The sequence below is a fragment of the Pezoporus flaviventris genome, unplaced genomic scaffold, assembly GCF_033815535.1.
Source record: "Pezoporus flaviventris isolate CSIRO_AGI_PZ_B2104156 unplaced genomic scaffold, CSIRO_AGI_Pfla_v1 ptg000072l, whole genome shotgun sequence".
NCBI classification, from domain to species: Eukaryota; Metazoa; Chordata; class Aves; order Psittaciformes; family Psittacidae; genus Pezoporus; species Pezoporus flaviventris.
Window position 1 is genome coordinate 8,828,995 of NW_026892620.1, and position 26,804 is coordinate 8,855,798.

The following is a 26,804-nucleotide window of genomic DNA, read 5'->3' on the forward strand; positions in this document are numbered from 1 at the left end:
TGGGTCTGGAAACAGCTGTGCTTTCTTCTCTTGCCTACACCGTATAGTTGTCAATCTGTAGCTTTATTTTAAACGTGGCATGCAATTTAATAAGTGTTTTGAAAACAACATATTGATAAAATGTTTTATTTTCCCAGGATTTTTTATGTTTTCCAGGATCTTACGTGGTAGAATCTCAGAACCAGAAGTCTAACTTTATTTCTACTAAAGAAAATATAAAATTCCCTTTGGCTTCAAGCACTAAAATTCAGGCCAGGATTGGAAATTTTGAACTTGCCTCCTTCAGCCTGTCAAAGAATCAGACTATTGTCAACTATCTGAACATCAGCTCACATGCCTCATTTTAGGCTGTGCGATTTAAAAATTGTGAGCACAGTTTTCTTGTAAAAAATAAGACATGAATGGGCTGGCAGAGCTTCCAAGTTAGGGTCATGATTTGTTTCCTGTTCTGAAAAAATATTAGGACATAATGTAATGATATAAAATTCTACCCAAGCCATGGCAGGACCTGCAGATATGTTACTGAGGGTAACGAGATGTGTTTATCAACTTCAGAGGTAACTGTCCTTATGTATGCTTTTATTCTTAAGTAAGTAATAGAAAATAAGATGAGCCTTTGACTTCCATGAAAGGAAGGTCTTCTAGAGGTCTTTTTTAAGGTGAAGTGTTGGCCAAGAGGTAGTCACTGTGAAGCAAATGGCATGCAGAAAGTCATCTCCGAATTTATGCATGTCACTTGTTTGCATCTTCAAACCTAAAAACTCTGATTTCATTCTGCCAACTGAAAATTATTTTAATATGGAAAATGAGGTCTGTATATCTTATCCTTTGATAAAATATTTCTGGGAGTAGGTCCGATCTGTATTTCTTGGGAAACTGCTTCAGTGAACAATGCCAAAAGACTTTTTTTTCATATACAGTCCTTCTTTTTTTATAAACCACATGTTCACATGGCTCAATGCAAAATGCCACATTTTCCGAAAGCTTTGAAGAAAAATATGTGAAATATCATAAGTCTGTAAGAAATTAAAGCAGCTTTGAGGAAAAGGACCGAGTTGACTTACACCTGCACAAAGTATAAACACCTTTGCAGGTAAACTTGATGATGAGAAAAAAGAGAGGGCGCATCTGGGGAAAAGAAAAACATTGACTGAACAATGATAAATCCAGGAAATTTCTGTTATGGGTGTGTAGAACTATTTTCAGTAGTCCATAAAGATCAGAAAGGATTTTTGCAGAAGAAGGTAATATCAAAAACAAAGTTTAAACAGAGAATATTAAAACTTTGAAAGTACTCTCCCAAAAAATTACCTGGCAGTTTATACGGTTTTTCTTGCCAGAAATTCTGTCTTCAAATAGACCTTCCAGCTGCTTAGTGTATTAGTGCTAGTCTTCCAAGAATTCTTTTGATAACCAGTAGAAATCTGGTCATGCAAACACTTTCTTTAAGACAGTCAAGAATAAAAGAACTCAACCTTTCATTTCCTGAAGGAGAGAGAAAAGAAAGTTTTGCCCTGTTCTTGTTGACGTGCATGTATGTTTCTTCTGACAAAAAAATAAAATAAATCAATGTCTTTTGATACCCAGCTCTTTTAAAATCAGAAATCTTTAAGACAGTGTCACCTTAGACATTTATTATGTTGTTGTTTGAGGGAAGTTTCTAACTTAACAGAGCCTTCTCTGAAATACAATTAACAATATACTTATCTCCCAAAGGTGCTGTGATGTTTAGTGAGCTATCAGCACACTAAGCCACTTCTTCCTGTCTCTGCCTGCTCTCTAACTGCACATATTAGTGGGCAAGTGGCTAGTGGGCTAGTGGGCAAACCTCTCTCTTTCATCAACAATGTAAGTAAATTATTTTACTGCTAGTAGTACATAAAAGGTACCTGAAAGCACTTAACTCATTAATAGCTAAACAGGTCATTGAGTGAGTATCATTTGGGTTTTCATGCAACAGCAATCATACAGCTCCTTTCTCCCATTCAGGAAACGAAGATTTTCTCTCTTCAGTGTGGGATATCCCATTGTCCAGTTGGGGTCAGCTGTCCTGGCTGTGTCCTCTCCCAACCTCTTGTGCACCCCTAGTCCTGCTCACTGGCAGGGCAGCATGAGAAACTGAAAAGTCCTTGATGCAGTGTAAGTGCTGCTCAGCAACAACTAAAGCATCAATGTGTTACTAACTTTATTCTCATCCAAAATCCAAACCACAACACTATTAACTCTATCCCAGCCAAACCAGAACAAATATCATCATGGTCACTCTAGATTAGGAAGTGTTACTATATGAATATGTTCTATGGTTTTATTCTTCCATACTTCTTTCATCTTAAAAAGCAGACACATTTTTTATTTATTAAACAAATTAAGCATGCCATGATGCATGGTACCTTTGCCGTTTCATGACTGAACTTAAAATGAATTAGATTGTTCTGTCTATGACTATTAGGAAAGTTAATGCAACAAGCGATTAGTTTTGATTGACAGTGTATGAAAGTCAGTGCTGAATTTACATGCCTTGTGTCAAGGAAGATTTGCATACTTTGTTTTCTCTCTAACAAAGGGATTCATCACTACCTTGATTTTAGTAGTCATTCCCGGTGTTTAATATATGGCTGAATAACAATCCAAATACATAATACCTGTACTGAGAACCTGTCTTAAATTTGTGTTTTGAATATGATAACCCTTAAAATGTTAATTAAATTTTAAATGGAACAATTTGTGAATATTTGGTTTCTGGACTGTCACTTTTACTGTATGGTTTTAAAGGCATCTACATACATAACATTTTTAAAGAAGAAATAACAGTTGTATGAGAACACGGTTCATTTTTCAAAGGAATATATTAATATCAATTACAGAGTTTCTTCTATTGAACGTTTTTTATGTTACACAGTTTTGTTGTAACATTTATTGTAGCAGTCATTTGATCTACTATGACTGTACTTTAAATCAGAGACATTTCATTGGAAAGATTGAGGTGGTGACAGACCTATCTTCACAGTGTTTGTTACTCTTAACCAAGGCCTCGGGATTCTGTGTTCTTGGTTTCTAGATCTGAAAAGTAAGTATTATTACAGTTTGATTCTCTGATAAGGAAAAGCATGACTATGGCAATGCCCTACTTCCAGAATCCAACCTGAAGCTCTGCCTGTTCTGTTGAGGATGGGAGCCCAGGAATCCACAAAGAAATGCATCCTTAAAGATAGTCCTTAGGGGAAATCGTAGAAATGAAAGATGGGAGTTGTTGACTGTGAGCTTTCAGGTAGTGGTGTAAGAGGTGTGAACAAATTGCAGCTCAGCATTTCCTAGAGTCTCCAACTGCCAGTAGAGTTTGTGAAGTTGCAGTACACATAAAAAAAAAAAACAGTGATTATTAAGAGAAAGTGTATATTAGCACTACAGCTGTGTAATGACAGAAAGGAAAAAGCAGACAGTATTTATGCATATAAAGCCATCTTATGAGCTCTGCTGACATTTTGGATCCCTATTTGTTGTTATTTGTGGATATATAGCTGAGGAGCATTTTAGTCAAAAAAGCATTAAAGAAAAGCAAATATAAATGTTAGTCTGGCTGATAGCTGTAAACATGCACCTCTAAAGTCATTTGGCTGTGTTTACACCATGGACTTGTTCACAAATGTAAAACAGGTTTCTTTTTTTTAAAACATAAAATATTACATCAGGAAGCACGAGCACGATCGCATGGGAGACTAATGGTATAGCTATTAAATACTTTAAATAACTTTAAATACTATTCATTTAAATACTGTACATTTAAAGGGTAGGTACAAAGATGGAGACTTCCTTTTTACAAGGAGTCACATGGAAAAAGGAAGAGGTAATGGGCACAAGTTACTACTGAAGAGATTCTGACCTGTCACAAGAGGGAAATTTTTCACAACGAGAAAGTCAGCCATTGGAATAATCTCCCAGGGTAGTAGTGGATTCCCCAGAGTTGGACACTTCTGAGATTCAGCTAGAAAGGGTGCTGAGACATTTAGTTTAGATCATGCTTTCCCTAGAAAGGTTGAACCAGATGATCCTTGAGGCCCCTTCCAACCTCTGTATTCCGTGATCCCATGATTCTGTGAACTGAGCATGAACTGCCATGCTTCTTCTGTTTACCCTGTGCAGTCCATACATATGCCAGCATCGCTACATTCATATTAGTAAGCTAACACTTTTGGACAGTGAACGGATTTCTAAAATACTTGTAAACAGTGCAGCTAAGTCCATCAACATTTTCTCTGAAACTTGGCTGACTTTCCATCTTTCCATTACTAAGTCTGTAGAACAAACTGCATTGATCTTAGCACTTACGTGTGCACTGTGTCCTTATCTCCTTATTGTCGGTTTTATGCATACAGTCTCTGTATGCACTCTGTTCTCATATGTGAAAGCTTCATCTCATAAGGAAACAGATTTTCAAAATAAAGAATCAATAACATATCATTACTGTATGTTTGAAGTCACGAGGGTTAAAATACTGTGTTCAGACTGGCAGTGTGTTTTTTCTGCTCTGCAGAGTTTCTGTTTTGCTATCTTTTCCACAGCTTAGTCACAGGAAAATGTCTCTGGGGGTTGAGGTTTCAACAGAGCACCAGAGCATTGGCATGTTTCATTTTAATTCTTTTCATTCTGGTGGCTGGTAAACTAGCTGTGAGTTGGTTTGGGAGAGTAAAATAGACTGGATCACTCACTCAGAGACAAGCAAGAAACCCCATGAAGCCATTCAGGATTCACTCTTGTTGATTTCAGTCCCATGTACCAGCTGCTTCCCAGAAGTGCCAACAACTTTGTCCTTGCATTTCCGGGCAATTTTTGCTCCCTTTTAGTTTCACCAAAGCAATAGTGTAAGCCAGCTGGAAAATCCTGACTGCATGCAATGTTGTGCAAACACCTTGATACTGAAAGGTAAGACATAATTAAAAGCTGACTGGTCAGTGGGAATATCCATGCCTTGCAGGAACATTCAGCTTCATGATTTTATCAGTGAAAGTGAGCAAGGACAGAAAGGGTTGGTAACATTTCCATAGCTAAGCAAAAGGTCATTTCTTTATGGACGTAACATTCACAAAAACATCTTAAGGAAGGCACAGTATTCAGCACAACAAAGAATGCTAAATTAGGCAGCAGCGCCTGCTAGAAGAAGGCTGCTTAGTTTTGTTGGGGAATAGAAAAATCAGTCCTTTTGCGAGCGCAGCGGGCGGTTATCACCCTGTGCGCTCAGGGTGGTTGCTTCCCCGCCGCCTGATGTTCCAGATGTGCCCGAGGTGCACGATCGCCATCTAGTGGTCACTGGAAAGTAAGGAAAAGGAGCCTGTTGCCGGCCGGCATATGAAGCATTTTATGGGTGACAATGTGTAGGATTTCAGGCTTTTAATAACGTTTTTACTTGGCCGAATAATTCCTTACTAAGAAAGAAAATAATAAAAAATCCAGAAATTTATCTTTTTTTTTTTTCCTTTTATATAAAGTGGGCCTTCTGTAGGTTTTCTTTCTCAGCAGTTTCACAGCAGGCACAAGAAAACTGGGTGAATGCTGACATGGTAAACCAATGTAGTCAATAGACGTAGGTTATGCATGCAGAAAATGTTGGAGTTGATGGCATACCTAAGCTTAGTTTTCACTGTTTCTCACTTGGAACACCTACAAATCACATAGCACAAAGATATTAATAAAAGACACCTTCTCACCACCATGCATTCTTTTCCTCTAATACTTCTGAGATTTTGAATTGAGAAGCAAGAACATCACATCATGTTAGGAGGAAAAGGTTCTGTTTCCAGATATAGTGAATTTTCCACATGACCTTTTAGCTCTTTTCCTTTAATTGTGCAGTTATAAAATTACAGCATTATTCAGCACACTTCCTTTTTCATGATGTCCATTCACAGAATTACTTGGTGACAGCAAGAGCTGATGTCACAGAGCATGGTAGTGTCACAGAGGCATAGAAACAAGCAGAAAATCTTGCCTGTTTACAAAGTATACATAAATACAAAATGCACTATGTAAAATAATGATGCTATTATTCTTCTATTAACAGCGAGTAATTTCTTTTAAATAAATACCTTCTATATTCCTTAGGTATTTAAAAGATAGGGTTTTGTCAGGATAGGTTTCTTCACTCCCCTAATAGGTAATGGAAATGGAAAATCATTACCTCTGTGCTCTGCCACTTATAATTCTTTTTTTCCCTGGTACATCTCTACAGCACAGAAGAGCCAGGTGACTTTGCTCCTTGATTAGGCATAGAAACAAGTAGAATCTTCTTTTATTATAACAATTTAGGCGTTATAGCAACTACTTCCTTCATGCCCCTTCAGGCTAATGCTCCCAGCTGGTAGAACTGAAATAAACATGTATTGAAGAAGGCATAAGCCCCCTGCATTTCAGTGCTGAATGCCAATGTACCTAAACATTTATTAGTAAGAGGGATACAGTTAGTTTCTGATTGCTGTCTTTTCTTCTATACTGTATGAAGCAACTGAAAATGTTGCATAAGTTGAGTAAGATTCAATCTGTTTTCTTATATTTCACTGAATCTTTCATTTGCTGGTGGTCTTTTTTTTCTTTCATTTTTAATAATGACTGTGTGCAGCTGTAAACCATTTTCAAAGGTAGTCGTGTTTATTGGTTGCATAAAAGCAGTCTTTTGAGACTGATACATGTTATGATATGGATTTATTTAGTTTTAATCTGTGTGTTGAGAAATGTTTTCTTGTTTTAATTAGCTATCAGTGTGGTTAAGGGATTTGTTTAATTGTAACCTAAAAATGTGGAATTTATTAGACAAGGTCAAACAAAAGGAAATGAATTCAAAGTATATTCCTTTATTTTACCTCTGTTGTCATCATAAAGTTCCTCCTAAATGACTTTAATCTGCCTTGCCACTCAGATTTAGCCATCTACTAAGACAAATAGAAAAATCATTGTAAATATTTTCTGGATATTTTTATTTACTAAGATTTAACGATATTCTAGATGCAGGTGGTGAAGTCCTACTCTCAAAGTCAGCAAGTTACCCATGCCAATATACCTAAACTGGGGAAGTTTAGATTGGATATAAGGAGGAAGTTCTTTCCTGTTTGGGTGGTGAGGCACTGGAAGGGGTTGCCTAGGGAGGTTGTGAATGCTCCATCCCTGGCAGTGTTCAAGACCAGGTTGGACGAAGCCTTGGGTGAGATGGTTTAGTGTGAGGTGTCCCTGCCCATGACAGGGGGGTTGGAGCTAGATGATCTTAAGGTCCTATTCAACCCTAACTATTCTGTGATTCTATGATTATAGTCCCATGTTTAAACCTTTTCATGGTTCAGAGCTTTTTCATGACTGAAATGTCTTGCTGATGCCTGTAGGTAGATTGCACAAATCTTGATCTGAATGTTCAGGACATTGGCAAAAGATGACAAGGTTTCTAAGCCCTCATTCACCCTGCCACCTATATTCCTGCTTTTCTTAGACCAGCTCCAGGAGGTCCTATGCACTTATGCCCTAACCATGCACTCTGGGGCCAGGACTTAAGCCCTCTGAACTAGTAGACGAAGACACTGTGTCACTGGTAGATAGAATACTGATGGCTGTGGAAAAGGAGAATTTTGCCATTTGATCTAAAGGTCAGAAAGTTAGGTTTCATGTCTTGTTTTTTGTGATGTATCCCACCATTACTTAGAATTTTGATACTTTCTCTTCCTCTATATGGCTTTGAACATGGTGAGAAAAACAGAACATGCTGCTGTGAAAGGACAGTCTCTTTCATAACTTAGGCATTGGCTTTAGGAAGGTGGAGTCAGATATTAAAGAAATACTTAGAAAAAAAAATAGAATCGGTTGCTGATGGTTAAGTGTAACTTTTAAAAGAGCAAAAACTGCAGTAAGGCAGATGCTAACTAATAATTACTGTTCTTTTTGACTGCAAAGCATTTCAAGGTATTGGATCCCTTACTGTCATTCCTTTATTCTGTTTCCAGTTGAAACAGTATTTACAGAGATAGTTAACAGTATGGTTCCTGGCATCAGTATTAAAAACTTTATTACTTTCAAGTCACATATGTTAAGTAAGAATGTATATTCTTAGTGGTGATTGCTTTCTAATAGCTTTAAGAACACGTGGACCATTTGTATAAAAGACATATTTTTAATTTAGCGTCACAGACGAGCACATGTTATTTTATTGGGTTAATTGTGCATTTTTGTCCATTCACAGTATTGCTTTACTGTGACAAATGGCCCAGTGTATGTGTTATAAATACTTTGCATGACATTCCCTCTATTTTGCTAATCTTCACTGTGACTTTCCCATTGGTAATGACTAATGACAGTTTCCTAGCCAGCAACTTTTAATAGATTCCTTTTTTTCTCCTTAATCTCTGCCTGTCCTCAACAGCACTGTTTTGTTCAATAATTTAATCAGTTCAGCAACAGTATAATATTAGGTAATTGAACCATTATTTTTTGAATTTTTGAAATGCAAAATACCCATGAAGTAATCACTGATGGATATTTCACTATTGAGAGAGACCACTCTCTTTTCTGAAGAAATAGAAAGGGTTTGCTATCTATTCTTGAATGCCTTTTCTTTCTTTTTATTTTTATTTCTGTTCATTTGTCCTGAGAACCATATGCAATAAATAGGAAGGAATCCAATAACCAGAAAAATTAACAAAGAGGATTAACATTTTTGCCTATCCACCATGAGCTTGTTAACCATTCAACACCTACATATCAAAGGAGTGAAAAAATTCCATTGATCCCTGTCTTCTTTTATCAGTGAAGATTTATCCACAAAACAGGGACTCCCTGAGGCAAAATCACTTCCAGGTTCATCCCACCTGTGTTGGCAGAGGAAACAATGTAGATGCTGCAATTTCAGTGGGAGAACAGCAGCAAAGTGCTCCTGTGATTTAGTGTAAATTTTTGGAAAACTCATGGGCTCTGGGAATTTCTGACTAACCCCTCCTTTCCCTGTGGATGGAATTGGATAGCCAGCTGTTTCGTGCTTACTATCTGTATGTTGCTAGCAGCTGCTATGTTTTGCTAAGGGCAGCACTCCTCATGTTCTCTGTTTTATCCAAGACAAAAAACTACATGGAGCAAAGCAGTGGTGGAGCAGAGCTAGCAGGTGGCTTTAGGACAATTCTGTGATTTCACAGCAGTTTGTGAGCTTTCACAGTTTAATTTCACAGTTTAATTGTGTTTCTTCTCGGAACAGAAAATTGCATCAGACAGGAATGCCATACAAGCACTAACTACAGTCTCTATTTTGAAGCCTTTATTGCAGAGATGAGGGAGGGGAAACTGGCTGAAGCGTCTTATAACTCAGACATTAGGATGAGTTTGAATCTTAAGTTTAAAATTAGTAACATGATAGCCTTTATTCAGAAGCAGTTTCTGAACACATAAGCCCCTCATAACTTTTTTTTTGGATCTTCTCCTCTCCCCAGATGATGTAGGAAGTTCAACTTAAAAATGCTGTAATGTTTTTTAGGGCACCACATGTATGTTAATGCAGCTACCTTGGCTACTGGCCTGAATTTTGAAACAGCTCAATAGTTTCAATGGAATCTGTCTTTTCTCATGGGTGCTGCTGAAGTCACAGGAAGGGACAAATTCTGCCTTTGGAGACATTTGTGGGCTGTCAGTGAACGCATCTAAGGGATTATCCATGTGTGTCCAGGCAGAAAAGGGAGTCAGTCTGATCTGATACGAAACTAATTCATATTCAATTGCAAAAGGAAGAAACATGGTAATTCATCTGGAAAAATTCCCTATGAAGGAAAAGAGGAGAGCTGATACCCTTTAGAGAAATGGAAAATATAATAGATAAAAGATTATTGTTTGCTGATACTGAAAACTTTGAGGGGGGCTTAATGCCAAACATTTTCATTTTTCCTCTGACAGGCACAAGCATATTTACTGTTTACGAAGCTGCTTCTCAGGAAGGCTGGGTGTTCCTTATGTACCGAGCAATCGACAGTTTTCCCCGATGGCGTTCATATTTCTATTTCATCACCTTAATTTTCTTTCTGGCCTGGCTTGTTAAGGTACTGATAAATGTGTTCTTTTAAACCTGTCTGCAATGTAGACCATATTAGAATGAATTTCTTCTCTTTTATGCTTGCTGAGCTTTGTGTCAGCCGTTCTTTCTTGTTCTTTTTTTTCAGAATGTTTTCATTGCAGTCATCATCGAAACATTCGCAGAAATTAGAGTGCAGTTCCAGCAGATGTGGGGGTCCAGGAGCAGTACTACTTCAACTGCAACCACCCAGGTGAAGCACCTGAGATGATAAGATTTTCTGGGGGCTTGATTTGGTTGATTTTATGAATGAGTAATAAAAAAAATACTGTGTTATCTGATTTGACTTTGCACGTTACCACATATAGTTTGAAGTTGATACATGAATTTTCATACAAAATTAAATTCTAGGTTATATTATCCAACTAGGTTTTCTTAAAAAACAATATTAGAGAAGAGTATATTATGGTTTTCTATATGGCTGTGTATGTTATTGCTATGATTTTATTTTAATAGTAGGAGTAGGATAATGGTTCCTTATCATGTCATTGGTGAGTTTGGAATCAGGGTTGCTATTGAATGTCACTTTCTGGGCTGTTGAATATCACTTTCTGGGCTAAGGAAGAAGAGCTGAAATCGCAAGCTGTAGCTGGAAGAGGTCAGAGGGTAGCTGAACTGTTTGTTGAAGCTGGTCCTGGAGTTGGGAAGGGCATGTTGAGACCAAGGAGGAATGAGGTCCCGAGGCAAAGAGCCATGCTAACTGTAGAGGTAGCCACAGAAAGTGGGACCTTGAGTAGGAGAAAATGGGTAGGAAGAAGCCATGATAGGAATGGCACTGCTACATGTGGGCTGTGTAGTGTGAAAGACCTAGTATGAAAAATGTGGGCGAACGAGTCGAGGTTGAAATTCTCCCACGCATTGTTGTAACAATCATCATGTTATGTATCCTGAACATGCAAACGGCCAGGCTTTTCCAGGCTAGTGTAGTTTGCCCTGTGCAAGAAGGACCAGCACCAACCGCCACGAAAAGCTCTTAGCAAGACAGATAGATGAAATGTGCCCATGAGGAAAATATTTCTAACCTCTGTAGCTAGAGATTATTTCTTTTCTCTGAGCTAGAGAATTTAAGTGTTTCAAAGTTATTTATTAAATATTTTGTGATATTCCTCTGGATATTCCTGTAATCCATATGTAAATGCCTGCTGTTACATTTTCTGCCTCAAATAGACTTTGTGGCAGTAATTTCTACGCTATATATGTCTGTCAAAACAGACTTAGAGGTATAAATTTAAAATCTAACAGAAAAAAAAAAGGACTTCCCCACATGGCACATACTTAGGCTGAGGAACTTAATATTCATTTCATCTCTGATCTCAGGGATGGGACGAATTCCTTAGCTGTATAAGCTTAACTGGTATACTGTGAACTAGGAGCTGGAACAAAATGATCAAGAAGCAGCCAACATTAAGGCATTTCAAAGATAAAAGAAATTCCCAAAATTATGTCACTGTGCCTGAGAATATGATCATGTTGAATATAAATTGCAGCATGCAAAATAAAAATCACATGTAGGCTGCAGACAAGCCTGGGAGAGGTGCCTGAGGACTGGAGGAAAGCAAATGTCACTCCAGTCTTCAAAAAGGGCAAGAAGGAGGACCCGGGTAACTATAGACCGGTCAGCCTCACCTCCATCCCTGGGAAAGTGATGGAACACCTTATCCTTGGTGCCATCTTAAGGCATATCAAGGATAAGAGGGTTATGAGGGGCAGTCAACATGGCTTCACCAAGGGGAAATCATGTTTGACCAATCTCTTAGCCTTTTATGAGGAAATAACACGGTGGATGGATGATGGCAGAGCGGTGGATGTGGTCTACCTTGACTTCAGCAAAGCATTTGACACAGTCTCCCACAGCATCCTCACAGCTAAATTGAGGAAGTGTGGACTGGATGATCAGGTAGTGAGGTGGACTGCGAACTGGCTGAAGGAGAGAAGCCAGAGAGTTGTAGTCTATGGGGCAGAGTCTAGTTGGAGGCCTGTAACTAGTGGAGTGCCTCAAGGGTCAGTACTGGGACCGGTATTATTTAATATATTCATCAATGATTTAGATGAGGGAATTGAGTGTACTATCAGCAAGTTTGCTGATGACACTAAGCTGGGAGGAGTGGCTGACACGCCAGAAGGCTGTGCTGCCATCCAGCGAGACCTGGACAGGCTGGAGAGTTGGGCAGGGAATAACTTCATGAAATATAACAAGGGAAAGTGTAGAGTCCTGCATCTGGGCAGGAACAACCCCAGGTTCCAGTATAGGTTGGGGAACGACCTGTTAGAGAGCAGTGTAGGGGAGAGGGACCTGGGGGTCCTAGTGAACGACAGGATGACCATGAGCCAACACTGTGCCCTTGTGGCTAAGAAGGCCAATGGCATCCTGGAGTGTATTAGAAGGGGGGTGGTTAGTAGGTCGAGAGAGGTCCTCCTTCCCCTCTACTCTGCCCTGGTGAGACCTCATCTGGAATATTGTGTCCAATTCTGGGCCCCTCAGTTCAAGAAGGACAGGGACCTGCTGGAGAGAGTCCAGCGAAGGGCAACGAAGATGATTAGGGGAGTGGAGCATCTCCCTTGTGAGGAAAGACTGAGGGAGCTGGGTCTCTATAGTTTGGAGAAGAGGAGACTGAGGGGTGACCTTATAAGTGTCTATAAATATATAAAGGGGGAGTGTCACGAGGATGGAGCCAGGCTCTACTCAGTGGCAAACAATGATAGGACAAGGGGTAATGGGTACAAACTGGAACACAAGAGGTTCCACTTAAACTTGAGAAGAAACTTCTTCTCAGTGAGGGTGACGGAACACTGGAACAGGCTGCCCAGGGAGGTTGTGGAGTCTCCTTCCCTGGAGGCATTCAAAACCCGCCTGGACACTTTCCTGTGTAACATTATCTAGGTGTTCCTGCTCCGGCAGGGGGATTGGACTAGATGATCTTTCGAGGTCCCTTCCAATCTCTAGCATACTGTGATGCTGTAAATGGTTGCTTTCTTTGTTGAGCCACTGGCATAGTGGGACACAAAGGGATTCCAGTTTACTAAACTACAAAAAAACATTTTTTCTTTCTGTATTAAGAAGAGTGGAAGATTTCTTGCAGGTTTTCTTGTTGAAAGCACCAGACGAAAGTTAAAAACCTTCCTTGTTTTGTGCATGAAGTAACCTTGAGAAAAAATAACAATATCTTTTTTTATTTGCCCACTTCATAAATCATTTATCCTGAAATGTAGTCCTATAGAAAATGAGTGTCCAAGAGTCAAAGTCAAGGAAGGGGTTTCTGGAGAATGATAAAAGGAGGTTCCTGTAAAGCACTTTAGCACTGCACGTTAAAGCATGGTACAAAGAGGAATAACTCAGGATTGAGCTGACTTGACAACTCTCTCTGGTGCAGAGATGCTAAATAAGGACTCGGCGGCATTGTAACCATATTTGATACTGTCCCCAGTCTAATGAGCACTCTCAGGATGGCTTTTAAGCTTCAATCATGCTGCTGTGGCTGTGTTCTTGAGGTGACTTGTTTGGGTGCTGGGTGTCAAGGAGAAGGTGAGAGTGATGTGGGAACTTCACCACACTTCATTACATAGTACATGCAGGCTCTCAGGCTGCAATTCAAAATGCTAAAGCCATGCATTCTCTTTTAAGGACATTTTCAAGGACAGTGTTAATCATATCCAGGCATGTTTTGTCACTGTTCCTTATGTCCAGCAGTCTGCATCTTTTTATGCCTTAATTTCTGAGGGGAAAAAACATAAATAAATGCCTATACTTATCACTTCCAGAGGTAAAATGTGAATACTGCTGGGCCAAGAGAGCCTTTTCCATTTACATCATTAGAGTCTGGGTGTCATTCAGCTATTTGCAGGAATTGTAATCTCTGGGTAACAATACAGAAGGACTCTATAGCTACTCTTGATATGCCTCAGTGCGACAAAAATAAAGTCTGATCCTTGGAGTAAAATGGTCTTGCCAGTAAATAAGACAAGGTTGTCTATTATTTCCAAATGCACCATGAAACTTCTTTTGTGTTCGCAACGTATTTGCTTCCTCAGGATAAGTTTACCTTAGTAAGGAATTTATTCTGAACAGGTACCACTATCTAATGAAACTGATCAGAGATTAACTGTGTTGGTTTCTACATTGGAACTAATAGGAACACTTTGTGTTTGATGTTACCTGAGTAAAATTCAGAATCTGTTACTGCTGGAAAAAGAGCATGTTGCTTTCTTTTTTTCTCTGTAGCAATAAGAACCATTTACCTCTTATTTTAGACTAGCTATCATCAACATGCATGCAGGTCCTTAAGGGGACTATATTATTTTTCACTTGTATTTATTGGCACATAAAACATTTCTGACAACATTCTTCCCTTTCAAGATGTTTCATGAAGATGCTGCTGGAGGTTGGCAGCTTGTGGCTGTTGATGTGAATAAACCCCAGGGCAGAGCTCCTGCATGTCTACAGGTATGACATATTGCTTTTTTAATAAATCTGTGTGTAACCAGCACCACTCAAATATTGGCATAAGGAGACTGTGTTGTGAAATAGCTACAAAAGTTTTAGTCATAAATGTCCTTAAATCCATTGCTTTCTGCAGTGTGGCATGTTCTTAAAAATCAATAAAAAAAGATATACCACACTGAAAGGGAGAAGATTAGAATGATGCATTCCTTGTAAAAGTTCTGTTTTGAGAAAGATTTTAGATTTTTAAATATAAAATAAGTAATCATCCTTTATCTCTCAGACTTTATATGCAAACTGATTCCATTCCTAGGTTATTCACAACAGAAATGCTTGTTTATTAACTGCAAAATAAAATAACATATGCCAAGAAGCATGACGAATCATAACAAACACAGAATTATCTCATTTCTCTTGCTCCATCTCAAAAATAAGCTTATAGAAGAAAGGGGAAGAGGCATGTAGGTAGTAAGCCATAGAGTGTTTGAAACTTCCAGATTTAATATTCACACATAGAGTTTGTAAAACTATCCTCATTGTTTATATAAATACAGGCCAAGATAAGCATATTTTTATAAATCCCTTTTTATTACAGCATATTGTACAGCAGTTCAAATCTTTATTTGCAAGTTAGATATTTTTACTTCTGGATGAAACAAAGCTGCTTCAGAGTAGAAAGCCAAATCTACGACAGCAATCTGATAGCATGATTTTGCTATTTTTGGCAGTTTTGGTTATGTTTAGTTTAATGTGTAAACTAAAATACATGTATTTGTTGGCAGTATGTACATTGCTGAACACTAAACTGGCAAGCACCTTTCATCCCCTCCACAAGCTGTTCGTTCTCAAATATTTCTGCTTTGTTAAACCACTGCCATGTATTTTAGGATATTTCTTAATTGATAATTCCAAATTTAATTCTTTTTTTTGATGGCAATAAGAATATCATTTGTGGTATTCTTAAGTAACAGTCTCAAGCAAGTGGATAAAACATAGCTGAACTCACAATGAAAACTCCTCCAGATGAACGTTCAGGTATCATCTGACTTACCTGGTCTGCCTTTGTACATAGTTTTGCATTCTTGCTCCTTTTAGGAATTGTGTGAACACACAGTTAATTGTGTTCAGGGGAATGTAAACCTCACGCATCAGTGAGTGCTACAACTTCTTACAGTTGCAATTCAACTAGCAGGCTTTTTCTCATTCTGCATCTCTTTGTGCAGTATCTGCAGGGTTTCCAATAATCTACGATGTTACTGAATGTCAATCCAGGGAAAGCAATCCAAAGGAAAGAAATGCGTTCGAATATTATTTTATTGGGATACTACTGAAAATAGGTTTTATTCTTATAGACCAAAATATACCCAAAGAAAGCAAAATCTGAAAGTCTGAATTAACACAAACACCTTTATTTATCTCACCATGCATTGTTAGTTCTGTCAGTCCAAAGTAAAAAGATAGTAGACTTCCAAAAATTCATGTATTTAAAGCCATTGCAATATGTTAAAGACATTATTTATGCATTAAGTCTCTAGTTGAGAGATGTGGTAGTTATTTTCTAAGGGTTTGGGTGGTTTTTTTTTCCTTGAAAGGAACATGGTGCATAAATCTGAATCTTGGAAAAAGTTAATCAGATTGGAAAATATATACCTTGCCTTTAGGACACATTCAATTAATTTCCATTCTTCTGACCTTTATTAGCTAAGTATATTGTTATCGTTCAATATCCTGTGAAGGATGGAGTTCTTAGAAGGAGCTAGGGAAGACTCTCTATTGCCCTGTATAACTTCAATTAAATTTTGCAGTAAGTTTGGTTTTATTAACTCCTCCCTGGGGTCTGTAAATATTACTGCTCCACATACTAAAGGGAGCATTATTAAAAGTTCTTTTTCAACAGTTGCATAGGTCTGGGTCTGTGCTGTGGAGAAACTCCACTTATTCAGTGTAGTCAGTGATTTAGAATTTACTTCCTCTGTACTATACTGTGCACAGGGAGAGGAAGTATTCTAACAGCTAGAGGAATGGAGGGGGACTTCGGAAATCCTGGTTCTATTTATTGGCCAAGCACAAATTTCCTGTAGACTCTGAGAAAATTACTTAATAGGTATCTTTGCTTTAGTTCACATTCCTTGTGGTGGAAAAGGGTAACCCTCCCAGATTTGGCTACTGAGGTGTTTACACTTGCTAGCTATTTTAGAGGCATCACAATAAGATGGGTTTGTGCTATCTAAGTTACATCCAGCTTTCTAAAGTAGGGAGTGATGGACAAAAGAATGCAATCTATGTGTGGTGTGTAACATAAAAACCCTCCAAGGCAGGTTTTGGAAGACACTCCATATGGACTAGCTGGGTCTCTGGGGTTTTACTAGTTCGGACATTGTTCAGTCGTCTTCCCACACAAACCAGGTCAGGGGTTTCATCCTGGTAGGTCCTGCTGATCTAGGTGGTACACTGCAATGGCACGTGGAGCAATGCAAGTCTGGTGTTCTTCCTGAGCAAACAATAATTCAGGCAGAGATACCTTATAGGCTCTGTGCAGAGCCTTTGTAACTCACTTTGTCTCATGCAAGCATGTTGCACCAAACTGCTCAATTGTATAAAGCAAATAAGCAGGCTAACTATGTCTTTACACTTCTGTCGCAGCTGATCTACAAAGAGGGGATTACAAAGAGTTTCATAATTCCATCAAGTGAGTAGTGTGTCTTGGTATGTCCAAACTGCTGGGCACTGCTGTGCTTCCCAGGGTACCCCCTCTTGTCTCTCCGAGGAGTCCACCTGCCTTTCCACTGGGTCATGGCATATGGGTAGGACAGAACCAATATGTGCAGACATCTGCAATCTGCAAGGGTCTCCTGCATACAGCAGCATAGTAGTTAAAAGGCATTTAGCTAAACCGTGACAGGTGGTGGGCAAGAAAGGTGGGCATTAAACCTGGTGGTTTTTGAAGAACTTCAACTCAGACACCTAAGTTTTCTTTAGTTTTCAAAAAGTGGCTGGAAATGGAAACATGAAATATTAGTATCAGTATGGTTTCTGATTTTGACTTGCAGATCTATCCTCATGTGGGGAAAAGGGGCTTTTATTTCAATATAATGGTTTTACGTTCATTGCATTTTTCTTTTGAGTGTTCCCAAAGGTGCTTTATGGTCTTCTCTTACTTATTCTCACTGTTCCCCATGACTAGCATTGATTTAAAGTATTGATTTTCTTTTGTCACCGAAAAATAATCTTTGTATTTTCCATTTCAACGTGAACCATTTGGCATGAATGCATGCTGAGGCTCCCACACTACCACATTATTTTGCTGTTGTTGATATTACTTCAACACATTGTAGTGTGTTAGAACTTCCTGCCTACCGTGATTTACTCCTACAAGCACAGTAGGAAGCTCTCAGTTCACAAATAAAGAAAAACTGAGCACCAGGTTCCAGAAAAAATCCTTTAAAAAACTCTTTGAGCATGTTTTTATTCCTTTAATCCCATGTTAAGGGCACATTGCGTTTCTTATTATTTCTTTCCTGTTGATTTTAGAGTTTGTTGATGTTTCTGTCACTCCTTCCTTCTCTTTGTCTTCTTGTCCACAAAGACTTGTAAAGCACACATGTTCTTTTAAAGCTGAAATTGAAAGATTCAACTCATGTCTTCCGTGAAACTGTGGCTGGTATTAATAACACCAGGTAATGACATCTTCAGTCTTCTGAATGCATAGTTTAGTAATGAAGAGGGAAAGTCTAGAACTGTGCTTTTTGTGGGAAACAATTAGCCAGACAGCAATTTCCTGTTCATGCTAATTTTTGAGGGTCCTACGTCCGTCAGAAATGAAACTCACAGCTGGAGATGGAGTGATGTTTAGAAAAAGCCTGGGGACACTGTCAGCATGAATGGAAGTGGTCACTTACAAACTATACGTGCACTCGTACTCTGTTAGAAAAATCTTCAACACATTAAGAATACTATATTCACTTTTAATCATATATGCTCCATCTAGAGAAGAAATAGGTCACAAAGCTATGATGTGAGTGAGCGAGATTATTATGATTACAGAGCTCTTGAGCATATGACTAAAGTCAGAAATTTAATCATGTCTTTTTGCCTCAGAAAGAAAGTCCTTCACGCTGTGTTGTTATCCAGATGTGTTACAGAATTCTGTACAATTATGGAATTTTAGAGAACCTTGAAGAAGAGGCAAAAAGATCAGAAGTAATATCAAAAGACAGAAAACATGGAGGATGGAGGAGACATGGCCAGAGAAGCCATTTAGAAGGAATTTAATGTTTTAGCAGTTTCAGAATGGATATATTGAATAAGAGAGAGAAGTACCCCGTCCCTACCAGTAGTGACAGGACAAGGGGAGATGGCTTCAAGCTAAATGAGGGTAGATTTAGATTAGATATTAGGAAAAACTGCACTCTGAGGGTGGTGAGGCACTGGCACAGGTTGCCCAGAGAAATTGTGCCTGCCCCATCCCTGGTGGTGTTCAAGGCCAGGTTGGATGGGGCTTTGAGCAACCTGGTCTAGTGGGACGTGTCCCTGCCCATGGCAGGAAGGTTGGAACTATATGATCTTTAAGGTCCCTTCCAACCCAAACCATTCTGTGATTTTATGAAATGCAGCAAAACAGTATTTACAGATTTTTACTGCAGGAGTAACAGAAAAGAACATAAGTGGGTTTTCTCTTTGTCTTTTTCATGGGAAGTAATTATTGGTGAACCAGAAAAGTTTAGTAGTCTATTTATATACTAATTTGCCCTTTATTGTAACCTGGAATCAAGCAGAAGGTATACCCACTCAGTCCTATTCTCTTCTTACCTACAGTGGCTTTCATTACATTAAATATATATGCAATATACATTTCTTCAAATTAACTGAAATCCTCTCTTATGGTGAAAGAAAAAAATCTCGGTTAAAATTAAGTTTTTATTTGAATGAGTTTATTATTTATTATATGAGCTTATTCAGAGGCAGATTAAATTGATTCCAAATCCTTAACTTCCGAGGCTGTCATTAAAAAAAAAAAAAATCTACTTCTTTTTTTTCTATGCCTTGTTCTTGTTTAGAAAGCCTACAAATCGCATCTGTTAACAGAAGCTTGGATAGTTCAGTGATGTACTTGGCACTGAAACAGTACTGAAAAACTGACGAGACTCAGGAGCAGTGTGTGCAAAGTGTAATGTAAAAGCAAGCTGTTAGCTTTGGTGAGGTAAAAATGGTGGGAAAAATGAGGTGGAATGGAAGACTGCAGAGAAACTTAACATGTTGGTGACAGAAGAACATGCACAATAAAGTCCAGTCCCACCCAACCTCTATATCCCCAGTTGTGTATGGGAAGATAGTAAATGCTGGACATTATGAAAAGAAAAAAACCCAAGAGAGATTTCCAGTATTGCATGTAGGGTAAGGGAAGAAATAGTGAAAGTGTGGTGACTGGAGTAAAGGGATAGACTCCAACATCTGGCTAATTCAGAGTGTGGTTGAGATTTCACAAAACAAGCTGTCATTAAATGTGTGCTCAGTTCCAGCTTTATGCTGTTTAAAGTGAGGAAGGTAAAGCTGCTAACATCCTCTGCTGTCTGCTCATCCTCTTTTATTAGGGCCTTTAGCTACAGTAACAGTGGCAACTGAAGAGGCAGTGAGTTTATTCCTGGAACACTTCAGTCCCCCATCTCATCGGTAATGTAAACTTGTGTTCAGTTTATGCTATTTTAATAGCATAATTGAGTTATGAATTCAGACAGCTGAAATTATTGCAGTTTGTTTACCTGGAGGAAGGAGAGGACAGGGCAAGTATAATGTAAATATAAGTGGTGAGAACCACTGTGTTTTTTCTGTTACGAATTAAAAAGATAATCTCATTATCTTTTGATAATGGAAGGAACTGGAGAACCAAACATATTTTGCCCATATACATTTTTCATTCTTCATCATTTTTTACTGAAAGGTACATGAAAAACAGTAAGCATCATGATGTAGATATTGGAGTACTCATAAAACAATGCATTTGCCATGTCTTAAAAACTGGTCAGTACCAGAAATAGGCATATATAGATCATCCTCTGAGCTCTGGCTGCCCATTTATTTCCTCATTCTCTATCTTTGACTAGTGCAGTCATTCATTTTGGGACTTTCTGAAGTGAATGTTAAATTTAGGCCATTATATTTAGCATCCATTGATGGATTTATCACCTATCAATTTGTCTACCTGTTTTTGAGCCCATTTATGGTTTTGGCCTCCATAATGTCTTGTAAGAACAAGTTACATAAAGTAACTGTGTAGCATTTTAATTTGCTACAACTGCAGAATTAATTTGCTAATTTTCTTGAGATTGCTCCGAAGTAGCAAAAAGCTTGATGCAAAGATTATTGGTTGCAATTTTGAGATGGCTGCTCATTTTCAATAAAGCAAAGAATTTGAAACAAATCTTGACAATCAGGATCACAAGTTGCTGTAATATGCAATCAGTAACAACAGGAGGGCAGACATGAGCGTGTGAGGACTACAACCACCGAGTATGGGGATGGTTGGTTTATGATTGTGTTTGTGTTTATGTGTACAAAGAGAATTACCAGTGATGAGGAAACTTCAAAAAGTCGAATAGACCTTGAATATCAGGAAGGACTCTTAAAAGGAGACATTATTTGATGACAAGGCTGTTATTTGTAAGACAACTTTCTGCCATAGGTAACATTCTGGCATTAACAAATACTAATAACAATTATTAGATTCCTATTGTAATTTTGTCTGTGCTTCTATTTCTCTGCTACTGAATACATGGGTCTAAAAGAAAAGTAATTTCAAGGGGGTACAGAACTGCATGCACATTTCCAGTCTGCAAGGCATACAGCATCCCTCCCACCCTCCCTTATCTCTTTTTTGCCTGCCTTCTTTTCCTTTGTAACCATTATACCAAAGCACTTATGTTAACAATGAGTTAGAGACATGGTTCTTTTATGTTCATAGTTTCTTCTCCATAGTTTTCTGTCTACTTGCTGAACTGTCTGTTCTTGTTCATTACAATCAAAGTAAATTACTAGCCACAGTTTGTAGCAATCTAACCACAGAATCTAAACAAAAAGGAAAGAAAACATGTTATTGATTTCAGTTTTGCATTTGAACAAATAGATTTCATGAAAATGACTTCCTCAGCTTGAACATGTAATTTTCCTGCAGACTTAAAGTAACAAAATCCCATCACACAGACAGAACGGATAGGTGTTAAACTATGATTAAGCTTATAAAAGAGTGTTGTTTTCCTTGGCAATAATCTTTATTAGAGGAGGGCCTCCTACAGCAGAAAACATGGTCACATTAGGCTCCTGGCATCTCTGTCCTTGGGAGATTTAGGATCTAATATTTTGAATTTCTCTGAGGCAAAATCTTTGTATGGCAGAGTTATATGGAAGCCTTGGCTGATGCAGTCAGTTAAGATCTCTGAACTTCCCCTTATTTTTGGACAAGATGAAAGCAGAACATTTTGTGTAACCCCTTATTTTCAGATTGGGCCCCCAGAAAGTTTTCTGCCCCACGAGTAATAAATTTTATGTAAGGATATTTTATAAAACTTGACTTTCTTTTGCACACACCTGTACACTTGTATTATGTCTGACTGAGATGGAGTTAATTTTCCTCATAGCAGCCCTCACAGCACTTTGCATTGGTAGCTAGAAAGGTGTTGATAACACAGTGGTTTTTTTACTGCTGAGCAGTGCTTGCCCAGCATCAAAGTTGGCTCTTCAGTATTCCCTCCTCACCAGTCAGCTATGGGTGAGCCAGATCTTGGGAGGGGACACAGCCCAGATAGCTAAAAGGGGATATTCTATGCCATATGTCATCTGCTCAGCAATAAAAAATAAGGGAAAAGAGAGGTGTGGGGTGCATTTGTTGTTACATTTGTCTTCTGGAGCAACCACTATGTATACTGAAGCCCTGCTTCCAAGGAAGTAGCTGTACATAGCCTGCTGATGGGAAGTAGAGAATAAATCTTTTGTTTACCATTGCTTCTGCGCATGGCCTTTGCTTTTGCTGTATTAAACTGCCTTTATCTTGACCCACAACTTTTTTCCATCTTACTTTTTCCCCACCCTGTCCTGCTGAGGAGGGAAGTGATGGAGTGGCTTGGTGGGTAGCTGGCATCCAACCAAGGTCAACACACCACAACATTTCACCCATAAAGTGGCATTAAGTAGTGACATTCAGTTTATTAAACATCATAGTTCAATTAATAAACTAAAAATTACTTATGATAAAAATATGCAAGTTATATTTTGTTATAATATTTTTAAAGACAGCTTCATGTATGTGCTCTGGGTTTTTTTTACCTCAGTCTTTTTTTTTGCTGTGATCTGACCAGGCAGAGTGGACCATTTTTCTAGCATTCTATTCAGCAGTGGACTTCAGTACAACTTGTACTCATAATTTGTACTTAGAAATTTTGCAGCACATGAGTGTCAATGGATTACATAAACTGTTCAGTAATACCACTAAAATTGAAGTTCAGCTGATTTTCCTTTAGAAAATTTTGTTTCTGAGGTCAAATATGTCCAGTGTTTCAAATCCCATCAAACTGAAAACAGGTATTTAAATTGTCATGTAGCTTTTTTGTGTTTAGCACAATTACAGCAATCAAAGCCTTGGAAGCAGCAGCAGCAGCAGCATGACTTCCTTTAGAGGTGTAACTTGGATGACAAATCTGAGCAAAGTGGAAGACTGCAGAGTCTTAGAATAAAACTAGCAGGCAATTTTTTTTTTCTTCATGTGAGTTGTTTTTCCCCCAGTATTTTCCATATTTCTAGTATTTCACAGAGAAAGCTCTCCTTTCACTCCGACTGAAAAGAATATCCTATACTACAGCTCTGTAGGTTATTAGATTGCTCTTTTTAGATGTTCTATATGGATTTTTGAAATTTAAAAAAGAAAATAATCACTTTGTGATATCTGTTACTGTTGAGGTCTCTAATCCTTTGGGTTCCTCAGCAGTGAGTGGAGGGAGTGATTCCCATCATGAATAATTCACATGTTGGAGATGCTGAATTGCCTCTCAGATTGTGTTTATTTCTTCATTATCATGGGGAGGTGACATAAACTGTATGGCCTTCTCAGCTTCTCAGTGAAGTGCCTAAGAGTAAGTGGGATGAGTCTGAGCCAGTTGGTATTTAAACAAAGAGTTTTTGCTAGATCCTGAAATTTTTAAGTGGCTATTTCATATTCAGATTAAAATTTTTCATTTCAATTGCTCATTAATGTATCTCACAAAAAAAAACCAAAAAAAAAACCAAAAACACCTATGAGAAGTCCTTGCCTCTTCTAATTGTATTCTTGGTATTCTGAGCACTGACTCTAACTTTTGAGAATCATTGCCATTCTGATTCATTTCACATGTCTTAAGTCCTTAGCCGATGCCAGGGGTAGGACCATAATGGCACAGAGCCAATGGAGAGAGATGGGCACTGCCAGAGAGCAGCTGGGAATCTGAATCTGGTGGTGCCCATCACTCTACAGGCTGCTTCAGGGTGCAGGGAGTTTACTTGCGTGTTTGTGTGCCAGTGCTTTTAGACTGAATCCCTAAAGCCAAAGTCTGTACTTCCTCTTTCTCTGGTAGGCCATAGTAATATATATTATATATTTCAGATTTACAACAAAATTAAGTTCCACCTTTGCAGTCATGTATACTGATTTTTCATAAATATTTTGCATTTATTAAATCCCCCTGGAACCAGTAGAAGGTACCTAGAGCTTTGAGAATTATGTTTTTATAGGAGTGATTTCATTGAGACAAATGCAGTTCTTATGCAGAGAAGTATTTATACAGTCCTGTCAAAGTCTACATCCTTTTTGCTTTGTGGATTCCTAAATGCCAGTTAAACAGAAAAGTCTCCAGCAGACCTATGCTTTTTAACAGGTTGTAGGCTGCAGTGCAGCACAGTAAATTCAGATATTCAAGCTGATTCCCTCACAGTTTTGCTTCCCCTTTCTAGGATTCTTTTCTACCCTTGAAAAGAGAGTCTTTGAGGCCTGATGGGGGTGAAAGGGAAAGCTAGCAATATAGCATATGGAAGAAGTAGACTGACTTTATTCATGTTTAATGTATGTGAACTGATAGCACTTGTTTGCAACCCTTCGTTGGCATAGATATACTTGGAATTCTAACCTGAGATTGAGTTTGGTGTTCAAGGTGACTGTTTTTCAGTTTGAGGTCTTTTTTCCCGTCTGTTACGATAATTCTTCCATACACACAAAAAAAAAAAGTTCTTGTCTCAGAGCTTTCAGACAATCAGTACAAAGCTGAACTGTCACAGTAAGAGTGTTCATTCCCTTTGATACACTCATTATCCTTATTTTTGTAGTTTAAGAGGGCCAGGATGGATACCTGGGGGTTCAGAGGCCATCTGACATGGACTGCAGCCTTCTGCACTTCCCTCTCCAGAACAGATTGATCATGCTCACTTTATACAGTGCTTGGTCCTTTGTCTCTTCTAGGCCCTATGGCATCACTCTGTCCTTCAGGCACAATTATTTCTCTTGTGTTTTTTTCAGCTCTGAGTATCTAAAAAATGCAAGGGTTGTGTTGCAGCTCACCAGAATGATAGTCTTATGGCCTGATCATGCACTGTGTGCCCTCAGGTTTAATACAAGGGAGAGTGAGTTCAAGGGTGCAAAGACTTTTGTGACATTATAGAATTGTACAGAACAGAGGGAGTCATGCTTAAGTGTTGTTTTAATGAGAATTAACTGAAGAAGTCCAAACCAGAGTGGTGCAGCCAGCTAGCTATTAAGCAGACTGGATATCACAATCAATTTTATAGTTGTTTCTTGGCTTTCATTCCTTTAACAGAGTAAAAGTACCAGATGGTACCTGGGGATGAGGTTTTCCCGGGTGAAAATCTTTTAACAAATTCTTTCATAACACAGGGGCAGAAGGATATGGTACAGGACTTCTTAGACGCAGAAATCAAACATGCCTGGTTGTTAATGCTAACTATAAAAGGTGAGTAGAGGACAGAAAAAGAGGATAGGGTGTACATTATATGATACAAGCAAGCATGACCAAGACAAATGGGATAAAATTAAGAATGAGATATTTTGTGGACAACAATAAATGCAGAGTCTGTGGAGGAATTTGTGTGGTAGGAGGGAAATGGCCTCCAATGGCTGCAGCCATTGTCAGGCCAGGCTGGGCAAAAGGCTAGAAAATAATTCTGCATCAATAGGAATAAGGGTGGGGTGCAGTAGAAACTTCTTTCATTCTCTCATGAGAAAAACAAAATGAATCACAGCTCAAAAACTGGCCCTCAGCTATGTGGGTTCTTTCCCCAGCCTTGCCTCTTGTCTGCACAAGCAGCCTTGGTCTTTCCACCTCAGCTCAGTGCAGAACTGTTACATGGGCTTCCTTTCCTCAGAACAGTTGACAAAACAGTGGCATGTTATTTCCTACTGCACAATAACCAGTTGTTCATATGGAAAGGAATTTAATGTACTCTAGATATTTAAGTTATCCAACGGAGGTACAGAAGGTTATACTTGAGAAAAACAGGCACTTTCAGCAGATCCTTTCTTTGCTAGTTATGATGTAGACATATATATATATATATATATTTTTATAGGCCTAGACCCATAACATGCTATTTCATATTAAAATTGCAGTATTTAAGAATTCTCATAATTGCTTTCCATAGTCACTCATTTTCTTTTATACTTCACCTCATCCTCTGAATAGTAGAATTATAGAATCATAGAATAGCTAGGGGTAGGAAAGGACCTCAAGATCATCTAGTTCCAACCCCCCTGCCATGGGCAGAGACACCTCACACTACACTGTGCTGCCCAAGGCTCTGTCCAACCTGGCCTTGACCACCACCAGGGGTGGAGCATTCACAGCTTCCTTGGGCAACCCATTCCAGTGCCTCACCACCCTAACAGGAAAGAACTTCCTCCTCATATCCAATCTAAACTTCCCCTTTTTTAAGTTTTAACCCATTACCCCTTCTCCTGTCACTGCAGTCACTAATGAAGGGGGGGATCCTTATAGGCCCCCTTCAGATTCTGGAAGGCTGCGATGAGGTCTCCATGCAGCCTTCTCTTCTCCAGCCTGAACAGCCCCAACTTTCTCAGACCATCTTCATATGGGAGGTGCTCCAGTCCCCTGATCATCCCCGTGGCCCTTCTCTGCTCTTGTTCCAACAGTTCCATGTCCTTTTTATGTTGAGGACACCAGAACTGCACACAATACTCCAAGTGAGGTCTCACGAGAGAAGAGTAGAGGGGCAGGATCACCTCCTTCGACCTGCTGG

General features: G+C 38.7%; 1 protein-coding gene across 1 annotated transcript in view; it reads left to right on the forward strand.

Annotated features, from left to right (window-relative positions):
- Positions 1-26,804, forward strand: part of NALCN (sodium leak channel, non-selective) — a 232,563-nt gene that overhangs the window by 68,171 nt on the left and 137,588 nt on the right. The window contains exons 8-10 of the mRNA XM_061472826.1: positions 9,907-10,049; positions 10,170-10,274; positions 14,436-14,522. Coding sequence (XP_061328810.1) covers positions 9,907-10,049; positions 10,170-10,274; positions 14,436-14,522 — 335 coding nt within the window. The remainder of the gene's footprint in view (positions 1-9,906; positions 10,050-10,169; positions 10,275-14,435; positions 14,523-26,804) is intronic.